Below are 24,975 nucleotides of genomic sequence, written 5' to 3'. Positions count from 1 at the left end.
TCTGAATATTTGCTTATAAATCTCTATAGAGTCTTTGATCCTTTTAACGCGTTTATTTCTAGGCTGCGCACCTGTAACACCTAGAACACCTAGAACACCTAGAACACACACCTAGAACACACCTAGAACACACCTAGAACACACACCTAGAACACACCTAGAACACACACCTAGAACACACACCTAGAACACACCTAGAACACACCTAGAACACACACCTAGAACACACACCTAGAACACACACCTAGAACACACACCTAGAATACACACCTAGAACACACACCTAGAACACACCTAGAACACACCTAGAACACACACCTAGAACACACACCTAGAACACACCTAGAACACACACCTAGAACACACACCTAGAACACACCTAGAACACGCACCTAGAACACGCACCTAGAACACACCTAGAACACACACCTAGAACACACACCTAGAACACACACCTAGAACACACCTAGAACACGCACCTAGAACACACCTAGAACACACCTAGAACACACACCTAGAACACACCTAGAACACACCTAGAACACACACCTAGAACACACACCTAGAACACACCTAGAACACACACCTAGAACACACACCTAGAACACCTGTAACACCTGTAACACCTGTGTATTTCATGCATACTAGCTTGCTTTTGCAGATAGTCACTATCACCGGCAATCCAAAAGAACCTGATTATCTGTTGCTGTAATAAACCATACTTGATTGCATTGTGATAGCTCTCATTAATGCAACTAGGGTGAGGGTGGTTATCCGTGATAGTTCAGTGTTCTGAATCTAACCAGACCCCCAGACGGTTAATGCATTGTTGGTGAATGTCTGAACGGACCCCCAGGTGGTTAATACGTTTTTGGTGAATGTCTGAGCAGACCCCCAGTTTTGGTGAATGTCCGACTGGTTCAGTACTCTGAATCCAACCGGGCCCGTAACGGTTAATCAGCTACACCCCTTTAACGCGACAAGGGAACAGGGCAGCAGTTAGGACCATGGTGTGCATTTGGTTGGGAGAAGGGAAGAAAGCCCCAGAGAACTGCTGGAGAAAGCTTTTGCAAGAAACTGTGGGGAAAACTTGCCCCTCTGCTTGCTGCGTTTGGTGACATTTAGTACTTCTCGCCTGCAGCAAGCCGGAGAGTTTCCTGTTAGTACTTCCCCCTTGGAGCCTTGGAAGCAGAAGTTAATATTAAACTGGTTGCTGGGTGAACTGGGAGCAGCTGGGAATAAAGAAATCGCCATGACAAATTCTTACAGCCTGCTGGGAGCCGGGCCCTCAGGCCACAGCCGCTCCCAGGCCACCCTTGCATTTTCATCTGTGACTGATCTGTACCGAGTTACCAGCTCCTCTGAAACCCTTTTTCTCTCAAGGGTTTCACTGCTGAAGAAATTAGGGAAATAACAAGCTTTGCTTTAGTTTTGTCACACTGGCATGTCCGCCTTGGGACACTTCCTTTACCTTGTACCTGATTTATAATAGTCTATTAACCTGCAGAGGTTCTGCAAGCTGGTATTTACATCCTGGTATGTCGCCATACATGCTTAAGCTTTCTTCTAAATATTAAGTATACAAAAGATGTCCTAGGAACATGCAGAATCATATGTAACATTTTTTAACTGTTTATTTTATCTTTGTGTAAATAATAGTGTCTGGAACTGGACATCATGCCAGGACTGCTCTGTAAGAAACCAATCTAACCAACACGAAGGCCCAAAGAAGTTGCTCGTCTGTGATTTAATTTGTCTTTGAAGGCTTACATTCTTGCACTTTTATCAGCAGCTTTTCATGATCATTCTAATGGTTCTGAAATGACTTTCCAGATTATCTTAATGGCTTAGGTGATAGTATTTGATTAATTTCCAATAGGAAGTTTTTCTTTTATCCAGATCCTTCTAACATAAGATTGAACATATACAAATACTGTGTGGTTTTTGAAGTTGCATTTCAGTGTAGCATTGTATGAAAGCCGTACTGTGATGGAATTATGTGCACAAGATCAGTTTCTCGGTATTAAACAGACTCCTTCAAAAGGTCTTCCTGGTTCTCGCACAGCTCAGTGTTCCACTGAACCTCCTGGCTTTCTCATAACGGGGCTTTGTGGAACCGAGCTCACTGTCTGGCATCGATCACTGTGCCGCTCATCTCAGGAGAGAGTCAGCTGCTGGTCCCAGCTGTAAATGCGGCATGGACAACCTGGATCAAGGTCTTAATCTGATGTCAGCTGACATCTCTGTTATAACCAGTGAAGTTCTGATTAGCCTCGAGGCAGAGCTTGATAAACATGTAGTCAGTGAATGACTACAGACAAGACAGAGAAAGAACATTGCAACTCACAGAAGGAGAACTTAGACTATTATTTAATGCAAAGTAATACTTTTATTTTTCTTTTTTCCCCCACAACTCAACTATTTACTTCATGTCTGTTCAGTGACATAGATTTCTTACTCCTGGAGGTTTTTTTTTCAACTTTGACTTGGATAAAAAGGGACGATATCCAGGGAGTAATGGAGGATGAGAAAGTTGGAAGGCACGCCACAACGTTCACTATAATAATGACAATTATAAAAAATAGAATGTGAAGTTTGGACCACATTATAATTTATAAAATGATTGCATATAAAGACGTGAATTGTATATATAAATCTGGGGTAGGAAAACTGAGTTTACTTGCATGCATTGCTGAAATATATTACTCGGGGGCAACACTGGAAGATTGAGGGTCTTTTGAGTTGAAAACTTCTGTGAGTTGTAAAAGATATCGGTCAGTTTTTGCCAGCAGGAGTGACAATGCAGGAGAAAATACATCAGAGAAAGAAAAAAAAAAAAAAAAGGAAAAAAAAAGGAATCTTCTAGGGATATGGGAAAGGGCTATAGAAATGGCACGGTTCCTGCCGCCTGCAGCAGGTCACCGACACCCTACCACACATGTACCCGCGATTTCCCAACACCCGGATCTGAAACAGGCAATGACTAAATCTGGATGACTCAGGGGCTGGACAGGATGAAGATTATTCACTGCCAGCCCCTCAAGGATACAATGAGATGCATCCCCCGTGTGCTGACAGGGTTCTTGTCCCTCAAACCCCTGTGAGGGCGGGGAAAAGCGCTCACACCCTGGTGCCCGTGGGCCTCCAGGTCCCTGTGGGTGCCTATGGGCTCATCGGGCTGGGCTGGGGGAAGGAAAGCAGGGCTGTGCGGGGCTGGAATGGGTGCTGTGTGAGGGAAAAAACACATTTTTTTTCCTTGCTGTGAGGGCTTGCTGCAGTGCCGCAGCACAGCTTACTGCAGGGCTGCTCTCAGCCCAGACCGCGGAGCCCAATAATTTTATTTTTTGGGTCATTTTATTTTTTTTACCCCCGGTGTGTACCCCCAGGTTAACCACACCGCTGCGTGTGTGTGTGTGTGTGCTTGGCTTATTTCAGCCACAACTCCCGATCTCCGTTCTCCCAGGCGGGGCCACCCGAGGGCACGGCTCCCCCCCCCCCCTCCCCCTTCCCCCCGCCTCAGGCCGGCCATCTTGTGCCGCCGCCCTCCCAACAAAGGCCGCGCGCGCGCCCGCCCGCTTCCCGCCGCGGGGCCGCGCTTAACGGCCCTGCGCGGCCGTTGCTAACGTCCGCGCTGCGCAGCGGGAAGGCGGGCGAGGCGGGGGGGTGGGGTGGGGGCGTTCCCGCCTAAACCCGACCAATCAGCGGGCCGCAGGGAGGGCGGGGTGGGCGTGTCCTCGCCTCGCCCCGCCCCTCCCGCCCCGCCGCCGCCGCCGCCGCCGCCCGTCAGGCCGCGCTGCCGGAAGTTCCGGGCTGCGGCCGTGAGGGGATAAACAGTAATGGCCGAGGCGGTGGCGCTGGGCACGGCGGCGGGCGCCGCGGCGGCAGCGGCAGCGTTGGGGCCGAGCGCCGCCGCCGCTGCGGCAGCCGCGGAGGAGGCGGGCACGCTGTTCGGCCCCGCCGCCGTGCCGCCGCCGCTCGCCCTGGGGCCGGGAGGCGGCTGGACCAAGCAGGTCACCTGCAGGTAGGCGCCGCGCGGCCGCCATTACCCCTCCCCTTCCCTCCCCTCATCGCTGCCTCCCCCGCCGCGCCGCCGCAGCGCCCCCATCCCTCCCCTCCCCTCCATCCCGGTTACCGGTGACCCCGCGGTGTTGGGGGAGGGGGGGGAGGAGGCGGCCGCCCGCAGTGCGGGGGCACCGGGCCCCCCCCCCCTTCCCCCCCCCCCCGCCCCGGCATGGCGCCGCTGCGGCACTGCGGAGAGGCGCCTTGTGTGCGGCACCAGCGGGCAGCCCCGCCGCTTATTGCCACATAAAACCCCTCCACGTCGAGTTTAAGGGGTGAATGTAATCCGAGCTGCTTCCGAAAAATACACAAAATTAAAAAAAATCCGCATCCCGTCCGCGCTCCTCGCCAGGCCCCGGCTGCTCCCCCAGCCCTTTGTGCCGCAGGCCGAGCGGCTCCGCGAGGCCGGGCTGCGCTGTGTGCACGTGTGTTTGCTCGGCTAACAATGAATCAGCTAGAAGGCGGCGACTGCCGTGCTGCAGGAGCAAACGGGTTGGTTTGGGGCCGCAGCGGCAACCGAACAAATGCGTTTCTTTCCCAACGCCCAGGCCTAGTGGGAAGTTAAAGCTGGGCCTTTGTAATGATTTACCTGCTTTAACGTGGGCTTAAACAAGAGTGGGATCTCGGCTTTCGGGCCTAATGAGCCCCTGCATTCCTCTTGACTAATCCTCTTAGCCCTGCCATTGCTTGCTTGTTCATTTCTTTGTTTGTTTGTTTTTAGTGGGCCCTTGGAATTGTAGGCCAGAGAGCTTTCCTCGGGCTTTAAAATGAAATTAACAATTCAACTCCATCTTCTGGGGCTGTGTGATAAGCCAACAAGGACTACACCCTATTGAAACCTAACTCACGGAAATCAAATTCTTACCAAGAGAACGTACTTCTTATTATTAAACCTTGTTTTACCTTTATGAATGACCCAGAGGTTTTAACTGCAGGATGAAGGAATTCAAAAGCATTTCAAAATATTTTTTTCAGTATAGCATCTAGAGCAGCTTCTGGTTTGAGTAACACTGCAGAGTTCCATGTGTTTGTAGGCATTATTTATCAGAATTGCTATAGGAGTGGCAGCAGATGCTGCCTGAAAAACTTCTGAGAAATGGGGCTCTCTTCAGCACAAATACTCTGCATTTTGTGGCTGATGGAGGAATCCTGTTTTCTCAGAAGTGAGAGTTTCAGAATTGCCAGGGGAAGCTTTTGCTGCTGCTTTGGAGACTTGATGTGTTAAATTAGTTGCTTAATTGCTCTTGTTACGTCAGGGTGGTGTCCTTGGGATGGACGACTGCCATCTTGGAGCGGGAGACACGATGACTAAGAGGAAGGACTTTGATGTCCCCGAGACTTGTAGTTCTGTGAATAGTGCCCTTCTGCAGCTGAGATTTAGACCCCTGGATGAAAAATGATGGATTCATCCTGTTTCTTAATAGGTCATGAGAAATAATTTTGTTACATCGCTATGGCTCAGCGGTTTTCAAGGCTTTTGTGCTGCGGGGAAAAAAATCCTTTAATTTGGACTAAGATGTAGGGGAATAAGTAGTTATGAAATATAACTCAATTTCATACTTGATCCTTTTGTTACTGGTATGTTTGAAATAAAAAAAGGAACGGTAGCCCTTACCAAGTGTCTCTGCCCCTCCAGTTTTAGGTGGATGTGTAACTTTACTGAGCAGGGGGATAGCCAACGTTTAAACCCAGGACTTGATGTTGATAGTTTCAGATATTTGGGTTTTTCAGATTTTGTGCAGCAATACTTAAGAAATAATCAGCTCATCGAGTTGATGTAAATTGATTGTGTTTTACTTGTGTGTTCAGTAACTGACCGTAAGTAAAACCCTCTAGCAGCCAAATCGCTGTGTTTTGGGAGCTGCCTGCCTGTGTGTAGCTTTGCTGCTCTTCCTTAGAGCCTGGACCAGGTATTTACTTGCCTCTCAGCACGAAGAACCTGACTCGCTGACGTGTGCCTCCTTAACATGGTGCAACACGAGCGATAAGGTGTGGCACACAGGCCTCTGAAATACTTGCTCCATCGCCCCTTCTTAGCCGCTCTCTTCCGGACACCCCGCTAGCTGCCTGCTGAAGGTTACAGCGAGGAAGGGACAAGCAGATCAATACTGCCGAGGCCTACTTTTCCCCTGTTTCGTAAGGCTGCTGGCTCCTGCCGAATCTCATCAGGCACTGGTGGCTGGGTGCCCGCGTGCCACACTGGAGCCGCGTGCCCGGCCTCTCCCCCAGCACCTCGCTCCCCAGGGGCTCGCAACCCGCCCAGGCCTCCTGAGGAAGCTGGAGCAGCCGTCCTCGTGTCCCTCCGAGGCTCCCATCTGCCAGCAAGGGTGCTATCTCTGTGGAGGAGGCTCAGCGTGCTGCCAGGTGTGGCCTTCCCATTCGGCAAACCCTGTAGCTTAGGAACAAAACGGGGTTACCTGGGAGCAGAACGAGGTGGACCTGAGGCAAAGGACAAGCCACGCCTTGAACAAGCAAACCCATTGCAAGCCTCAAGCTGTGGAGAGAAAATGTTGCAGAGTGGCTTCGCTAAGAGGATTACACGTGTGAAAACGCCTAATGTATATTAAGCAAGCTGTCGGAAAGAAGCTGGTAGCTCTTAGGATTTTAGGCTGCAGTTACCCGTGTTACAAATAGCGGTGTCTTTTTAATAAAAGCCATTAAGCATGTTTTTGCTCCAGCAAATGGCAAGTGATCGAAGCAATCATGTCCTAACAGCAGGGGAAAGAATCTGTAGTGGATTATTATATTTTTAGGCATCGCTGAAATCCAGGTCATTAAAATGTGGGTATCCCGAACTTCCCAACGCCAGCTGGGAAGGGAGGCAGGGGACTGGGCCTGTGTCTCCTCTCTCTGACAGTGGCAGAGCCTGGCTTAGCGCCTGTAGGGCAGTGCTCTGATCGAGTGCTCCTGGGGAGTTCTCCCTTCAGCCGTGGCCTTTCTCCTAGTTGCCTCTCTCAGCCCTAGCAGTTGGCTGAGGTGGGTCTGAGCGACGACCTGATCCGCGCTAAGAATAACTGCGGGAGCTGCTGAGGGATGTCGGGTGAGAGCTGAGGCAGCCCCGTGCTGAGTCAGCAGGCGGCCGGGGAGCTGCCTGCCCCGGCACATGGGGGAAGCAATGCTGTGTTGAAATGAGCCGCGGGTGGAGACAGCACCCTTAAAGAGCTAGTGACTGACATCTGGCAACCCCCCGAATTACTCCTGCCCCTGCTGGTGTGGGTCCCGCTCCTTAAAGCAGCCGTGGGTTCCAGTTGTGCTCTGGTTCCATCAGCTTGGCGTGCTGGGCTCTTGGCTCTGAGGTGGGTTTGTCTGCAGGCAGGTGAGCGGGTTGTGTCGGTGTGTTTGTGTGTGTTTTTTGGGTGGAGGGTTCTTACTTGTCTTTGTGGGGTGTGTGGTTTGTGCTGTTTCAGTGCCCTGTTCCTGGTGTGTGCTGGCAGAGCTGTTGGTGCAGCCACCTGGCAAACCTGACGAACCTACTCCCTGCTCAGGGGAGAATATCCTGCAGTGTCATCTGGCCTTTTTATTATTTATTTCTCCCTAGGATTGTGTTTCTTCTCTGGTTGGCTGTGTAGCTGCAGCACACAGCCAGGTGGCATTTCTGAGGTGTGAATTTCAGCCTGATGGCTAGCGTCAGCTGGTGGCTTATAAAACCACAGTAGCTTTTCTCTTCGGAGTACCTTGAGTAAACCGCTGGTTTTGCATACCCTCTGTCAGCCCTCTTAAGACTTGCTTCAAGTTCAAATATTTCCCTGGTATTGGGCTACAGATAGAGCTTGGCTTGTGTCGTTTGGCCAAGTGTTGCCTGTGATTTATCTGGCATCCTAACAACGCAGTAGTCTAAGTACCCATGCAGAAGCTCATGCGGTTCAATAACCCTGTACGTGTACAGGTATCGACTTGAACGTGCTTTTTTGTGAAGAGCCCTCCCGGTCTTAGCATGTGCTGTGAAAGGTGATCCTGTTATCTCCTCCCCTGCCTCACAGGACCTGGTGCTGCTGCTGAGCAGGGGTAGTGCCAATGCAGAGAGGTGCCAGTAGTGTGTAGCAGGAGGGGAGGCCTGCAGCCTTCAGCAGCAAGATGGAAGCAGATTGTACCCTTCCAAGTCTGAATCCTCACTCGAGTGATTTGTAGACAAGCTAAGGATTTGTATGAGACCTAAACCTGAACAATTTTCCGTGTTTACTAAATCTGTTTTCAACAAGCTTGCAGCTTGCTTCGTATCTGAGGGCCAGTGCCTTTTGTAAGCTGAACTATTAGTAAGCAGTTCTTACGTAGGTTTTTTGGGGGTGGTGGTGGTGATTAATACTTCTGTGTTGATTGGGTAAGATGTACTTTAAGTTGCATTTTTGTTTGTGGCTCTCTTGAGCGTACATAGCCTCAGTAGTTACAAGGCCTCAAATTTAAATAAGCTTGTGTTTTCTGGGTTAAAACTTAAACCAAATGGAAAAACAGTGTTCAGTTTTCTTGAGCAGCTGAATTTGAGGGTATTTGACCGAACTTGCCTTATTTGAAATGCTAAAATCTAGTGAACTGTCCAGTTTGGGACAGGCAGCACAGTATTGAAGCAGAGTGCTTCTACTGATTATCTGGCTTCTATGGCAAAACTGATGTGTGTGTTTAGTCAAATATAACTATCATTTAACAACATGTATTGCATTCTTAGGAAATTACTCCTGGCTCAAATATTTACAAATTAACAATAGACTTTCCTTTTAAAGGAAACTTTTAGGATATGGCTGGTTTTGATGTTGGATTCAGTGGTAGGCTTGTCTAAGGTTTTTGCTTGTGTCAGAACACAGGAGCTACTGCTAAAATTTTGTCCCCAGCCCAGGATAAGGTTTACTTTACCTTTTTTTTTTAAGGCTTCTTTAAGCATAAGCCCCTATGAATGCAGTGCAGTTCATTGGAATTGCTAAGGCTTCATCTTTTTTCAGACTTACTTATTTGTGTGTTTATACTGGGACATAGTCCCATGAGTCATTAGTGATGTTCTTAATTCAGCACACCTTGATTTATAAAATAACTCATCATCCAAGTACTGTGTTTACAGATTCAGTGTTTGTTCTTAATTCGCAGTAATCTTCTGTCTTATAGGTATTTCATGCATGGAGTTTGCAAGGAAGGAGACAACTGTCGCTACTCCCATGACCTGTCCACTAGTCAGTCTGCCATGGTGTGCAGGTATTATCAGCGAGGATGCTGTGCTTACGGAGATCATTGCAGGTAAAGAAATGCCACAGACTGTGCTGTAGGGGAATAATTTCATTCCAAGTCCCTGAGTCTACTCGTGGGAAGAAAAAATACATATATTTTAAAATATTTTAAATACTATAGTGTTTGCTTTGGTTTGAAAATAAGTAAAAGTGAGACAAGGACAGAACTGGTTTCAATAAAAGCAGTGGTTGTCAGGTTGTGATTTCGTTTCATAATGATAAGAGGGAATGAGTTGAAATCTGAGACTACATTCAAACTGGCTGAACTGATGAATGAGTAACATTTGGTAGATGATGAAGCCTGAACAGGTATGAATGTGTTTTTTCTTATTCTCTCTTCAGGAATTGCTGTTCAAACTGTCACATCTGAAGAAGTAACTGGAGTATAGTTGTCTAGGTTTTTAAATGGCTACCTGTGCAAATTGACCCTGTGGTATGAAAACATATAACTTAACCTATGCTCTTGAAGAAGAGAAACAAAAATGTGTGAACAAAGGAAACTAATGCTTTCCTAGTGTAGCAAAGCTTCATAAAGGCTTGGGGATTTTTAAATTTTTTTTTACTTCATCTTAAATTCACTTTACTGAAACTTACCAGGAGTTGTAACATTATCTTGTTGCAGCTCTTACGCATGATTAAATTCATACCTGGTAGCTCACAGTTAGTAGCAGTGTGTTAAACATGAAAGAAAAACTATGTATAAGGAAGATAAACTTCTAGCCTTCTGTGTATCTGCCAATGCTGCTTTCATGGTCATGTAGATTGGTGGTCTCAACTTCTTTGATCATGTATGCCACCAGTGAAAGACTCTGGAGCGCATAACTCTAATGAATGTAGATTATGTACACTATTATGTACACATAATAGATTATGTACACTAAAAATTGCACAAAGATTTTCAATTATTATATGCAAAACCTTTGCTTTCACTAAGAATATTGTATTTTTTTTTACTGAGAGCAGTGTGGTTCAATATGCTTCATTATTTTTTAAAATCAGTTTAACATTTTTATGCAGTGTTTTGAAGGTCTGGTTGTAAGCTCAGTTTATGTCAGTACTTGGCCTTAATGGCTGTTAAAACCGAAAAAGATTGCCTGCAAAGATATGCAGATTCAAAAAGAATTTAATTGTTGGCTGTATTTACTAAATCGTGATGCTCATTTTTCATTCCTGTCCACCAAATATGTAAAGGTTTTGTTGAAATTTGGCTAGTAAATTTCTGACTTCTGATATCAATTTCTCTTGCAAACTAATCAAATGAGTGTAAGGTACACTGAAACTCTATTTAGAAGATTTATAAACAATCTTCTAACACGCTTAGAAGTTTTTAAAATGTACAAATATGAGTGTTTCCATGGGTAACATGCTTTCATTGTTTTTTGGCAACAAAATCATACAATAATGGAAGTGTTTCCAAACAGCCGTTTTCAATATGTCATCTCCATAGCACTAGCTTCTTTCAAAAAGCAGTTAATTTCTCATTCTGAAAATGTCACTCCTACCTTGAACGGACAGATTAAGTATTTGTGTTTGTGTTTTGAAAATATCTGTTAGGTAGCATACTAGTCACAGCCACTTCTCATCACCGAAGAGTTCAGTAGATCTGCAGCACTTCTGGTCTTATGAAAGAAAAATGTGTGACTCATATGTGACAGCTCCTTTAAGCACTTTGCTGTGAGATAACCAATAAACCTCAGTGTGGTACAAAAGGTTTTCATTGTAACTTTCCTTTTCGTTAAAAAATATTGGAAAGATTTGGCTGTTTTCAAGGCTTCATTTTTGTAAAGTTAACGGTATTGACAACATCCTGTAGCATTTTGTGCGCTTCTGGCTCCAACTCTTTTGCTACAATATCTTGCCTGGGAGTGATGCAATGAATGAATTTTGCGTGTGGAGCTTTTTGTAATCTTACCCTGGAACGCTTTATTTATTCTAGTCAATTCAGCTGTTCCTTCAATGGTTACATTTGTGCAGTTTTTCCCCATAAAACATTGTTTTTAATAAAGAAGTCATTTACTGTTGAGGATATATCTTCTCCAGTACATCTCTCCTTTAGTGGCTCACAAAAAAGCAGTTCACGTATTTCCTTGTTGAAACAGAATCTGTTGAATACCATAAGCTGAGATGTGTTACTAACAAGTACTTTCATCTGCCTCTATTGTAAACCTCCCACACTGCGTGATTTGTTCTAGGACTTGTTTCTTTGAATCTTCAGCAGTGTTCTGTGTCTCCCAACAGTATTTACTGACAGGAAGGCTTTCATTTGTTGCTGTTTTGTTTTACATGCATTATTTTAGTCATTTTTACCATATCAGGAAGAACAAGTGTTCTGATTTGTATGTGGCTTTTTGTCTTTCTGTTACTATTTAAGAAACCTCAAAGACACTTCTCGACATTTGTTGCTTTTTTTTGTAAAACCGTTGATTATCACATGATTTGAAACATCTCTGGAAAAAATTATAAAAGTTGGTCTTAATGTTCAGAATGCTTAGCTCTTAAATGTCTTGTTAACAGTGATGGCTTCATACTATTGTTAGCTAGTACCTGAAGGCCTAATGTGCAGTTGGTGCAAAGCTTGTTATGAACAATAGTGGCTCTGTATTACAAATGTGTATTTCAAACAGTCCTCTTGGTAATTTCAATTTTTTCTTCCCAAGTTTTTGTCAGATCTGATTAGGTCATCACTGTTTTTAATCTTGTACCGTGGTTGAGGAAGAGCTCGTAGTAAGTGGAAGTGTCAGCTCTGACATCTTGTTTTGTGTTCACATTCTGTGTTATCTTCAATCCACAGTTACTTCGCAGGAATCTTTTTAAACTTGTTTGTTTTGTGAGGGTGAGTTGAGTTAAAAGTTGATAATATAATCTGTGACGTTATTTAATGGGGCAGGTATAAACTGCAGTGTTACAATACATTAAAAGTAACCGAGCAAGGGTGCTGCTGTCAGTCCCTCTGCATTATGGATCACTGGCTCTTCCTTAAGTATACCTTGCATATCATGTGTGACAGGACCCTTTGACATATGGACTGAGTAAGGACGCTGGCCTCAATCCATATATTAAATATTGCTAAAGCTTAATTCCCTCTTTTTTTTTTTCAGTAGAGAAATTCTGATACTTCGTTCTTGAATTCCAGTAGATTGTTTTTGCATAACACCTGGAGTGCATGTACCCTGCTTTGGAAACCACTGACATAGAGGTCTGGAGGCTTGTGTTTTAAACTCATTTCATAGCTTCCTTGAGATTTCAGAGCTGACATTCAGCTGGGAGCACTTCTTTAATATGCAAGAACTGTGATGCATTGTTGTTTTCAATCTGACACAAGGGAAATGAATCACAGTTGCTTAAAGGTTTTGTGTGATCTCCAAGAATTCTCTACCTTCATCCTTGAAATTAGTCAGCAGATATCTAAGACTTCATGAGAGAATTAATTACTGTCTTTGTAGTCTACTAGCTGCTGGAAGATACTTTTGAGGGAAATAATGCTTCCCTGTTGTTCAGGGGTGGTAAGAATCAAAGTGTTCTTAGCATCGTTTTCCACATTAAGATGGAGATGTTTCAAGGGATTACTGAAATTCCTCATAAAATCTGAATGAGGCAAGATGCCAAGGTAAGTCAGTGCAGGTCATGTTGCCCAGGGCGTTGTCCAGTCAAGTTTTTGATTATCTGCAAGAACAAAGATTGTGTAGCCTCTCTAGGCACTTGTTTCAATGTTTGACTACTCTCATGGTAATTTTTTTCCTTTTCTTCTAATAACTTATTGTCATTTCCCACTTTGAACTTGTCTGATGGCTCTAATTTTGTCACTGCGCCTCTAAGAAGATTTTTCTGTTCCGTCCCACCGAGTAGATGAAGACAGCAGTATCTGCTGTTAGTGAGTTCATTCAGCTTTGAAAAGACTAAATTTGATAATACTGCATGTGTATAACAGGTACATCACCAATTTTGGAAATAATTGAAGTTCATTCTATGTAAGTTAAGTAAAACTTGTGTGTGCTACTCTGTTTCTTACAAAATGCCAGAGTACCTTTGATTTCTGTAGGCAGTGCTGACACATTACAGAAATTCTTCCGCCTGTGTAAAGGGTCATCGGTGGCATTCTCTTCCAAGCCACTTCTAGATCTTTCTTCATTATAGGGTGTTTACATCGCAATCGGTTGACATCTGTAAAGCAACCAGAGGGATTGGAAGTACTTTTTTGTGATGAGTTGACATGATGTGTTTTAACTTTTTAGATATGAACACACCAAGCCACTGATACAGGAAGAAGAAGAAGAAGATGTGACTACTGTGAATCCAGATGAAAAAATTTATCCCTCAGTCTCTTCAGACCTTGCATCATTCCCTGATGAAACCATTGAAGAAGAACTTGTTGAGTTAGAAGCTGAAGATTTAGATATGGCAGCTGCAGGAGTAGGTGTTGAAGACTGGGTGAATGCTGTAGAATTTGTCCCTGGGCAGCCATACTGTGGACGTGGTAAGCTGATCATGGGATAACAAATTTCTGCCAAGGGTCAACAGTTTCTACATAGTGCATTTATTTTAATGCTTCTGGTTTTGTTGAGTGTAGCTATTCAACTTTATGAATCACTTCAGCTGTTCTGTCATGAAGTTCTACCTGAGTTTTCTGGCATGAATAATAGGATCATTCCACATCAGTTACTACTGCTGTCATGATGTTCTAAAACCAGGTATGCTTAAAGACAGTCTCTGCACACTCGTAAAGGTTTTCCAGTGGAGGTGCAGATTCCTGCAGAATGATCTGAAACCATATGCTTGCTTTCATGAACCCCATGGCAGTTCAGACCAGAGGCTGAAAATTGTGTATTCTAGTTACCTGAGACTTAACTTTATGAGACTGAGATGGCTCATCTAGAGAATGAGATTGGGACTCGCTCTCAATGAGTCCCAGTATGGCTCATCATATGGGACTGGACTGTTTGTAGTGTACCTGTCATATGCTTTCCTTGCAAACAGGTAGCACAAAGACTTTAAATTTAGAGGGGACGTAGGTTGCCTATGTTTAGCATAATCTCTAATACCTGGCTGTCTAAACTAAAGACTTTTGGCCTTGAATAATCAAATCATTGATTAAATCCTAAACATATCCTTTATGACATAACTTCAAATTATTCTGGGCGTAAAGTGCTCAGATAATACTTCTTAGCAGTGGCTCATCTTTTACCATTAAGACAAGGCATTCTGCTAATGCAGATGAATCTCTGATTTGTGACTAAATGCACTATCTTGAAGATGACCTCATGGCCTAGCAAAGAAAGTAGTGAAAATTCTTTGGATACTCAGTTTTTGAGGTACAGGTGCACCACGCTTCCATATTTGTTCTGCTGCTGTAACTTCTGCTAGATGTTCTGGAATAACTGAGGGAGAGCAGAAAGGTGGCAATATAAGAAACGCTGAATTGGGTTGCATCAAGTCCAACTGCCTGACCACTTCAGGGCTAACCATAGGTTAAAGTATTTTTTTTAAAGGCATTTTCCGAATGCCTCTTGACTGCTGACAGGCATGAGGACATTAACCACCTGGCTAGGAAGCCTGTCCTGGTGTTCAACCACCCTCACAGTACAGAGCTGTTTCCTAGCACCCAGTCTGAGTCTCCCCGGCACAGTGTTGCGCCAGTGCTGTGTGCTTTTCATCAGTTACCAGCGCAAAGAGTCCGGCACCTCCCTCTCCACTTCCCCTCGTCAGGGAGTTGCAGAGAGCAATGAGGTTGCCTCTGAGTCACTTTCTCCAGACCGGACAACCCACGTGTACTCGGCTTCTCCTCACAGGACATGCCTTTCAGCCCTTTTACCAGCACTGTTGCACTCCTCTGGATGCATTCAAGTACCTTAACATCCTGTTTATATTTTGAAGCCCAGAACTGCACACAATATTCGAGGTGAGGCCACACCAATGCTAAAGACAGTGAAAGAATCCCTTCTTTTGACCAGCTGACTGTGCTGTGTTTAACGCACCCCAAAATGTGGTTTGCCCTCTCAGCTGCCAGATGTATATGTACTGGATGGCAATAATTGTCCCAGTGTGAAAGCAGGTGTGTGAATTGATGGCAATAAGCTAGTTTATATAGGATGACTTTCTTTTAGTATTTCTAGAAGTTGAGGCATTTATCTTTACATGTTTTATACTGTCTTGTTTCCTAACTGAAGATTTATTAAAGCACAGGCCTCTTCCCTGGGCTTCTAGGGATCTTACGTGTGTTGCATCAAGCTGAATTGAAGAATATCCTTTATGTGAAAAGATTTTCAGGAAAGTGGTCTTGGAGTCAAGAGAGAAGAAGTTGAGGTCAAGATCATTCAGGAATGTTCATTAGGTATCTTCCATGAAGATTTCAGTCAGAAAGCATCAAAAAAGGTTGAAGACACCTTTGTTCCGTTTCACATCGGTTTGCTATAACATGCTTGTGCTTTGAGAGGTACATGCTTATGATTCCCACAGAGAGGGGTGATTAGGAGATGAGTTCATCCTGCAATACCACAGTTTAGTGGTTTTGGGTGGTGTCACTAGAAGAATGGAAGTTTCTGTTCCATAGATTGCCTGAGGTTTAATACATTTTTTAAAAAAATCAACATTGTAGAGTTTCAGGAGTTGTCTAGAAATATTTATATGCAGGAGACTTAGTGTCTGAAGCTTAATACTCCTGATTGTCTAATACTATTTTCCTTTATTTTCTGAGGCAAGCAATATGCACTTAGCCCAACTCTTCCCATTCAGATTCTATGTATAGAATTCCTGCAGCATGGAGAGAGACTTGCTGTCTTCCATTGTAGAGGACTATATATTTTTTTTTCCCTTTTAAATGGTGGACATGAGGAGAAGATTAACTTCACTGAAAAGATCTACTAACAGAATATGCTAACCAAGTATATGTCTTACTTCATAAATGGAAGACTGGAAGATTTTCATGGAAGGAACTGTTAAACTTCTTGGAGTGGGTTTAAGTGGACTGGAGTGCTCTTGTTCTGTGTACCCTATTAAGGGAAACAAGTAATCTGAATAATCCTTTTAAGAGATCAATATTTGAATATAGCGTGGGCTGAAGCTGGAGAAAGAAAGGTCTTGAAAGCAAATACTTACTTTATAGGCACAGCTTCACACTGACAGATGAGGTAACATCTAATGCCTTCAGAGTTCTCCTAATGAGTTCTTCAGAACGGGAGAGATTTTCTTCCTCTTTGCCTAGATGTGTTGTCATTCATTATAATAGGAGCTAGTAACCATATTCTTTTCATTATGTTCAGGCTCTAACAAGGTGGAGCAAAACTAGCAGATACAAGAGATGTTCATGCAGGGCTTCAAATCATGGAAGCTTTGAGGTATTATTACTAAGTAATTATTACTACGTAAATTAGTATTGTTACTAAGTATGCCTCTTATTACTAAGTAAAAAGAGTAATTTTATTTTTATGTCATTGAAATAGAGCTCTAGCTGAGGGGAAGTGCTGTGACTTCACAGAAGACTGAGACTGGAAACAAATGTCACTTTCAGCATGTTCTCCTACCTCCTACCCTGTCATATCGCATAGGGGTACCTAAAGCCATTATTGAAGATTGACATTCACAGAGCTGTGTCTTAGTGGCTAGACATCTAAACAACAAGAACTGGTTGTATTTTTTGTACAAGGGTGGTATTGTGGACTTGGCTGGAGTTTACTAGCTATACTGTATATGTTGCTTGATGATTTCAGTCTTCAGTATTGTAGTTTTTTGTTGCTTAAGCAAAAGTTTTGTATACTTTGAAATTTGAAGTTCCGCTCTCTCCTGTTGTGGCCTAACATTAAAAAAAATAAAAATAAATGGGTTTGTAAGTCAGGCTTTGGGGTAAGACTTCAAAGCTTTTATTTTCAAAGAACTTGAAGTAAGAAGTGTGTTTTCTTTTAAATGAATAAAACCCTTCCTGCGTAAAGATTTGGCCAAGGATATTCCTCAGAGGAGTGCGGGTGACTCTGGAAACTTTCTCCATTAAGAAAAATCTCAAATGTGCCTCTGATTTCAAAGTACACATTTCCCAGGGATGTATAACTGCCTTAAGCAAAAATAAAAATAAAAATCTTGCCAGCCCCACTCAAAGAAATATCCACTAAACTCTCCTTCCTTGGTAGTTTAATAAAAAAAAAAAAAATCTGATAGCATTAACTAGAATAAAACACTGGCAAAAATGATAGCTGAGGGTATAGAAACTGACTGGTAGTTGAGATTTTTCTTACTACCTTTGGAGAAGGTGATACATCTGAAACACCAGTAGAGGGGAGTGGAATTTTAATTAATGGGTACAAATTTTCATATTGCGTTTAGCTGGGCAGAAGGTTAAAACCCTAGTAAATGGTTACTTGTGAATTAACATCAAGGAAGAGTAACTAGAACTCATAGAGAAGAGGAGGTAATGGAGACTTTCTTTTTTCTGGTTCTGAACATTTAGCTGAAAATGAGCAGGTAAACAGTTGACTTATACTTCTGAAAAGCAATCAAGTGACTGTTACTAGCAAACAGATTTGTCTAAGATCAGCATGAATGACCTCGAGAGTCAGAAATGGTTCTACTATGCAAAGTCAACAGGAAGTGAACTTGAACTTTTTTTTGAGAGCTAGAATTTTTCCTGCACTAATCTTTGATATTTGCTTCTCCCCTTAAACTGTGAGCTCTCCAGGACCTGCTTGTTCTTTCCTCTATATCTAAAGGCTACCAAGCTGATAGACGTTTATTAGTTTCAATAAAAGTGTTAGAGTGCCAAAAGGAGGCAATGGACATGGTGAAGGGTCCAGAGGGCAAGATGACTGAGGAGCAGCTGAGGCCCCTTGGTTTGTTCAGCCCCGTGCAGAGCAGGCTGAGGGGAGGCCTCATGGCGGCCTACAGCTCCCTCACGAGGGGAGCGGAGGGGCAGGCGCTGAGCTCTGCTCTGGGGACAGTGACAGGACCCGAGGGAACGGCATGGAGCTGGGACAGGGGAGGGTCAGGCTGGGGGTTAGGGAAAGGTTCTGCACACAGAGGGTGCTCGGGCACTGGGACAGGCTCCAGAGGGCAGTGGTCGCAGCACTGGGCCTGCTGGAGTTCAAGAAGTGTTTGGACAATGCTCTCAGATGCATGGTCTGATTTTTTTTTTTTTTTTTGGGGGGTTGTCCTATGTGGAGCCAGGAGTTGAACTCAATGATTCTTGTGGGTCTCTTCCAAGTCAGGGTGTTCTGTAATTTTATTTTGCATCTTTGCTTCATGGGGTAAATCTGTGGGAGCGTGCAGCCTCTGATTCCTTTTGAGAAAGTGTCCTTTACTCTTAGTAATCCAAGTATACCTCTGCTTGTGTGCTTCCTTCTTCAAATCTTGGGCTTTTAAAGCTCCACTTTCAAAAGCACATAAGACTTTCATTCTTATTAGTATAACCAGTAATTGTTATAAAATCCAGTTGCTGTTCTTCCTTGTATTTTTGTATTTGTTCTGGATATAATAATTCTGTCATCTTCCTGCATGTTTGAACTGCTTTTGTCTTGTAACTTAGTTTATCATCCTACTTTATCATGATTGCAAAAGGCTATTTGGCTTGTGGTGACACAGAAGCATGTTTTCAAGAGGAACAGGGAGAAGTCTGAAGCAGAACCTATCTAAATAGCAAAGAGAGGCTATACTGATTTCAATTATCTTTAGAGTAAGGTAGGGAATTTATTTTGTGTTTTAGCTTTTTCTTTTTTCAAAATTGATGGCTAGCTTAGAATGTAATGAGAGTACCTTGAAAATCACTGGGTTTCTTTAAGTTAGGTTTGTATGTCTGGTACTGATGTTTTGATAAGTCCAGGCTAGATATCTGTCTTGGGTGGTGTCTTTTTGCAAATACCTAAAATTAAGGTTAGAGGGATCTGGACAGGGCTCTTCTGTTCTTCATGCAGGTGTTTGGGAGTCTAGAAATGGAAGTTACTTCATGCCGATCAACAATGTGGCTTATTAACCTGCACATGAGGAACTGCTTTTGTGGTGGTTCCATTTTTGTCATTTCTTATGCTGGATACACCTCTGTTGCTTCAGCTGTGTAATTGTTGGGAAGGAAAAATGATGTTAGCTGATGTGGAACTGATTCTCAAAGCAGTGAGATTTTTCATGTTGCTTCATTGCTGATGAACCGTGGTTTGCATAATGCTCTTGAAAATCTCACTAGTTCTCAGCAGCTGTAGTGTAGACATAGCCTGTAAATGGATTTGAATCTGACCACTGAAACCTTTACAGCTTTAATCTTGTCTGAATTGAAAGAAGAACAAATTGCACCAGAAATTAGTCTTGCTTTCTTGAGTGGGAAAATAACTGTTAGTTCATACTGAGGGTTTGAAACTAGGACTGAAGTAAGCCTTTCTTTTTTTTTATTAATCCATTTGCATAACTTGAGCAGGGTTGTTCGAAGACTTTTTTGCATTAAAACACACTCCTAATGCTATAAATCTGAACGTGTTGCTTACCATCCATGATTTTGTTCCCAGCTGCTACTTCCTGCACTGAGTTGCCCTTGGATGGAACTCTGGATGGAACTCTGGATGGAACTCTGGATGGAACTCTGGATGGAACTCTGGATGGAACCTTGGACGGAATGGTGATTGAGGAAGAATATGAGAAGCAGGAAGAAAATGAGGAGATGAAGAAGCAACTGTGCCCCTACGCCGCAGTAGGAGAATGTCGTTATGGAGAAAACTGCGTATATATCCATGGGGATGTTTGTGATATGTGTGGGCTGCAGGTCTTGCATCCCATTGATGCTGCCCAGAGATCCCAGCACATAAAGGTAAGCAGACAGCTGTCTGGTGTTAAACAACCTTCAGTTGTTGCTTCCTAGCTCCTTGTAATCACTTGCTACTAATACCCTTTGATTTGAAAGTGCATGCAGGTCAGACAGTGAAAGAAATTCCTGTTGTAAACTGGACTGTTTCCTGTCAGAGCCATATTCAAAAGCATCTGGGTTTCCTTATCTGTGCTGGGAGAGCAGTCTGGGTGAAGATACTAAAGCTTTGTTCTTTGCCTAATAAAACTGGATGGTCTTTCAGATTGCTTTTCTGATGTTTAAAAGCAATGTCTGAAGAAGCAAATTTGAACTCTGAATTGTTTCCCACTGTCTAAGCAATGTTTATTTTTTTGAGGATAAAGACTTTGCAGCTTAATCATTTTCCATTCTTTATGCAAAATAAGGTGAAACTGAGCTTAAAACCTGTGTGAAGTTCACCAGGTGACCAGCTGTCTCTGTAGTTGTTTTCTCTGTCTCTCCTTTTCAGTCTTGCATTGAAGCTCACGAGAAGGACATGGAGCTTTCATTTGCCGTCCAGCGTAGTAAAGACATGGTGTGCGGGATATGCATGGAGGTGGTGTATGAGAAAGCTAATCCTAGTGAGCGCCGCTTTGGGATCCTCTCCAACTGCAACCACACTTACTGTCTGAAGTGCATCCGCAAGTGGAGGAGTGCTAAACAATTTGAGAGCAAGATTATAAAGTGAGGCACTTTCCCATTTCGATTGTGCTATTTGTTGCTATGGAAGAACTTGGTAATTTGTGACAACTTGCAACAGGCCTCCCCCCTGCACAGAGACTGCATTTAATACATGCTAACTTCAGTTTGAAAGTGAAGTAATTGTTAAGGGGTAACATCTACACTCTGATTTGGTTAATGTGGATTAAGTTTGCAAAAGTCACTTAATCGTAGAAAATGGCTTTCATTTATTTAGTAGCATGTTGTCCGCTGGTTACTGTTTGTCTTGGACACCCAGCCAGGAATCTGAAAACAGATTAACCAGTTCAGAATATATGCTGCTTAATTCGTTACCGCCCTAGCGCATTAATCAGTTGACAAACAATTTGTCCATTTAAAGGCTGTTCTAAAGAAAAGAATCCAGTAAAATAAATACAGAAATTGAAACAAAATAAATTTATTTAATGCTAAAGAAAAAGGAGTCTGTGTGAAGTGTTTTTTTGAGACCAGCTGCCATTGCTATTGAGTTCTCGAAGAGAGCTTAGATTATCTTCATGTGTGAGAGAATATGGACCAAAAACCCCATGTAGTAAGTGCACTTGTACAATAGATTGTAAAGATCGATATATGCCGTGACTTGTTGTGTAGGAGAGCACCCTGTAATGTGGAGTTCTGCAGCACAGTCTGTTCATTCCCCAGGTCCTGCCCAGAATGTCGGATCACATCTAACTTTGTCATTCCAAGTGAGTACTGGGTGGAGGAGAAGGAAGAGAAGCAGAAACTCATTCAGAAATACAAGGAGGCCATGAGGTACGAGCACTGCAGCCTTTTGTCAAGTTCAGACCGCAGAGATAAGGGCCCACATGGAGAAGGATGCTGATTTAAAGCCTTCTCATATCTCCTTTCCACTCCCACTCGTGAAGTCCATCCTTACCTACCCACCTGCAAATGCATGCAACTACACAGTCACTAAGCTGTTCCTAAGTACTTTGACCTCAGTCTTTCCCTTGTACACACAAAGCACCGGTGGTGTAGCCGTAAGGTGGTACAGCTTGTGCTGTGCAAGCCCTCTGTGCCCCTGTGCATGCATTGACCCACACCTGCTGGGTACAAGCATTGTGTAATACACCCTTTTTTTGCGTAGGTGTTGTACTGACAAAGTATCTTCAGCTCCAAATGATACCTGAGATCCCCTTGGACTGTAGGTAAATGCAGTTCTGAAGTCTGGTTGGGTCTGCTGTGAGTAAGGGTTGCGATATTTTCCTTTCCAGCAACAAGCCATGCAGGTATTTTGACGAAGGCCGTGGGAGCTGTCCGTTTGGAGGGAACTGTTTTTACAAACATGCATATCCTGATGGCCGTCAAGAGGAGCCGCAAAGACCCAAAGTAGGAACGGCAAGTAGCTTTTGGGTTGGTGGTGGTGATTTGTGTTCTGCATATATCTGAATATACAGAGACAGATCAAGAGGGGCGTGCGTTAAATCTGTCTTGAAGAGGATAGGGAAACTGTTTTTTCTGACAGACCTGTGTAGTGGTGAATTTGAAGGAGGGGGTGGCCTAAAGTTTGGGAGTGATGGAGGCCGAGGTGTAAAAGAGTGAACTTAAAAAAAAAAAAAAAAAAAAAAGTTCCTGTAACACCAACATCCTGAGGTAAAATGTTGGGCAGCATTAATAGGGATGTGCAAGGGTAGATTCTACCAGAGGTGAGTATATCCCTGAAGGAGAACCATGGTTTCCTACATGTCAGAAAGTACACCAGAGGCTGATGGTGTTCAGCCCCTGGGAAGACTCTTGTCTTGTACCACCTGGTCACCTGGGGAAATGCTTGTGTTCCACTTGCAGGCCCAGCGAAGGAATCGGTTCTGGGAGTTCATCGAGGAGCGAGAGAATGGTGATCCATTTGAGACCGATGAAGATGAGGTGGTGACCTTTGAGCTTGGTGAGATGTTGCTCATGCTGTTGGCAGCAGGAGGTGATGATGAGCTAACAGATTCCGAGGACGAGTGGGACTTGTTTCATGATGAGCTGGAAGATTATTATGACTTGGATCTATAGCACCTGTCAGTGGAGTGTGGACTGTTGTCTTGGCTTCAGGCAGTAGCTATTACCTGTGGTGTTGTGGCAGTGCCTGTGTTTCTCCTAGGCAGGCCTATCAATTCCAGGTGCTGTTGTAATAACTTTTACCCAGGGTCTGTCTCTTCCCACCCCCTCCCATCCCAGGAGTGTTGTTTTTCCTCTGTTTAAACAAATAACAAGAAATCTTCAAAATGTTAGTTTTTGTAAAAATGAATTTAACTGTCAAACAGTTAGCTTAGGTTTGTTGCTTCATCTATGTACCCAACAGAGCTCACCCAGTTCCAGGGTTAAAGTGTTTACAGGACTTCCACACTCATTTTGAAGAGCCCAGATACAAAAATGAGCAGTGGCCATGCAGTGGGGATGCAAATTGGCTGATGGCCGTTCTCCTGTCCTTATATCAATATTTCTGACTGCAGACCAGATACAAATAAACCTGTTCTGGCATCAGCTCGTTCCAGCCCCCTCATGTACACATCTTCATTTGTGATTTTGGTCTCTTGTTTACTTGCACATTACTATTACTACTGTGTAACCAGAACCAGGTGTGAATGTTCCGGGTTTTTACTGTGTCTAGCATGAAAGGATAATGTCTTAGTGAAAGGAGAACTTCTATGTGTATATACAGATAAATGTAGAGTTGGACCTCAAGGATGGGGAGACTCTGTATAAGTTAAAAAAAAAATAATAAGACCACCTTTCATCCCCTCTTGGTGCATGAAGTCTAGCCTCCAATTGGACATGAAACTGATTTAGTGGTCTCAGCTCAGTCTATTGCAATGATCTTAACTATCATGTGTAACTCCTTAATACACCAGCTCTCTTTCATGTGTATTAGTAGGGTTGTCCAGGAGCAGAAATCTGGTTAGCCGAGGTGGGGTCGGAGGAACACCAGAGAGGCCCCTTTAGCTGTATTGCTCTTTAAACTTTAGAACTTGGTGCAACCACGTAAGCCGTGAGCTTTCCTAGGAAATCAGCGTGCCTCTCAGCTGGGTCGAGGTATGCGTGCCCTTCAGCGTCTGAGCTGGGCGGGTTGCCTGGTAAAGCTGCTCAGCTTATGTGAGCTACTGCTTATGAAGTCAGTCATGCAGTTTCGGGCTGTAATTTGCATTGAGAAATTACTTTGCCACCAAAGCTCCAGTACAGGAATTTTAACCTTGCATTACGTTATTGCTGTCTTTTATTGACTCGTGGATGCCCCGTGATCTGTTCTCCTGCTGCTCTTGTCCCCTAGACTGCCTCTCCTTTCACTTTTAATTGGAATGAGAAATTGTTCTGAGGTCTATAATGTAATGTTTTGCAGCTGCCTTTTGTAAGAAGCACTTTTCCCAAATAAAAAAACAAACAAAAAAACACACAAAAAAAGCAAACAACCCCCCCAAAATTAAATGAGGTCTGTCTGTTCTTTTAAGTTCGAAGCTTCTGTATTTTAGCTCGATGATTTGTGGGGAGGGGTGGCGGTGGCATGTGTGTTTGTGTAATACAAAGGCATTTGTCACTTACTCTTAAGTAATGAAGAATCCTGTCATGCTAACATGAAGTTTTAACTGTGTTACAACCTTTCCAAAAAAGAGCCTGTAATGTACAGAACATGTTCTGAACAGATAGCTGAGACCATTGAACAGCCGGAGGAACAGATCGGCCCTTAGCGAGAACAGAGGTGGCTACTGTCTGCACTATGGTATAACTCCTATTGTCCTGAGCCAAGTCAGCTGCAGTACATACTCTATTGATAGTTTCCTGTCATTAATGCTATTTGTACAGTAAGCCTGAGCACTGCCTGGGAATCCACATGCTTCCTTAAGCCTGTGTGTGTTCAGAAAGAAGTGTTCTGTTGAACTGCATACAGTAGTTACCTACTAGAAATGTACTCAGACGTGTTGAGGAATGTGACTATGAAAAGATGAGCCGAACAGTCTACACCCATTGTCAGCTTTTCTTTTAAAGGAAACATAGTATATATTGAATAAATACCTAAGATACAGAAACTGAAGAGGCCTATGAAATTATTTATAGTAGTGTTAAGATGAAAAAGGTACAAAGACTCCATGAATTTTCGCCAACAAATCCTGACTTCAAAACAACAAAACAAAAAAAATGCATGCTGTCATTTGAAGTGCCTGGGCTTCACTCCCTGTGCAAGAATACATCCTTCTGGTTTGACTTGAAATTGTTTACCTCATA

General features: G+C 43.5%; 1 protein-coding gene across 4 annotated transcripts; it reads left to right on the top strand.

Moving 5' to 3' along the window:
• Nucleotides 1-3,769: 3,769 nt before the first annotated feature.
• Nucleotides 3,770-24,784, top strand: MKRN1 (makorin ring finger protein 1). 4 transcript variants are annotated; one of them, XM_072038910.1, is made up of 9 exons: nt 3,829-3,847; nt 3,962-4,021; nt 9,151-9,279; nt 13,502-13,743; nt 19,742-20,040; nt 20,525-20,739; nt 21,415-21,525; nt 21,987-22,110; nt 22,558-24,784. In XM_072038910.1, the coding sequence occupies exons 1-9, from the start codon at nt 3,837-3,839 to the stop codon at nt 22,768-22,770; spliced, it is 1,404 nt and encodes a 467-aa protein (XP_071895011.1). In that variant the 5' UTR covers nt 3,829-3,836; the 3' UTR covers nt 22,771-24,784. The 4 variants fall into 4 exon arrangements, with proteins under 4 accessions (XP_027303380.1, XP_027303426.1, XP_071895011.1 ...); XM_072038915.1 differs by having other exon boundaries at nt 3,837-3,855; XM_027447579.3 differs by having other exon boundaries at nt 3,770-4,021.
• Nucleotides 24,785-24,975: the final 191 nt, after the last annotated feature.

Source organism: Anas platyrhynchos, chromosome 1 (assembly GCF_047663525.1).
Source record: "Anas platyrhynchos isolate ZD024472 breed Pekin duck chromosome 1, IASCAAS_PekinDuck_T2T, whole genome shotgun sequence".
NCBI classification, from domain to species: domain Eukaryota; kingdom Metazoa; phylum Chordata; class Aves; order Anseriformes; family Anatidae; genus Anas; species Anas platyrhynchos.
Note: the sequence above shows the minus strand (reverse complement) of the source record. Positions and strands in the feature narration are given on the sequence as shown.

What these genes read in the sequence shown, in the direction of transcription:
- MKRN1 (XM_027447579.3), top strand. Translation starts at nt 3,837, where the DNA reads ATGGCCGAGGCGGTGGCGCTGGGCACGGCGGCGGGCGCCGCGGCGGCA. An exon ending in GCTTACGGAGATCATTGCAG is followed by an intron (nt 9,280 to 13,501) that starts GTAAAGAAATGC and finishes TTAACTTTTTAG; the next exon opens with ATATGAACACACCAAGCCAC. An exon ending in GCAGCCATACTGTGGACGTG is followed by an intron (nt 13,744 to 19,741) that starts GTAAGCTGATCA and finishes TTTTGTTCCCAG; the next exon opens with CTGCTACTTCCTGCACTGAG.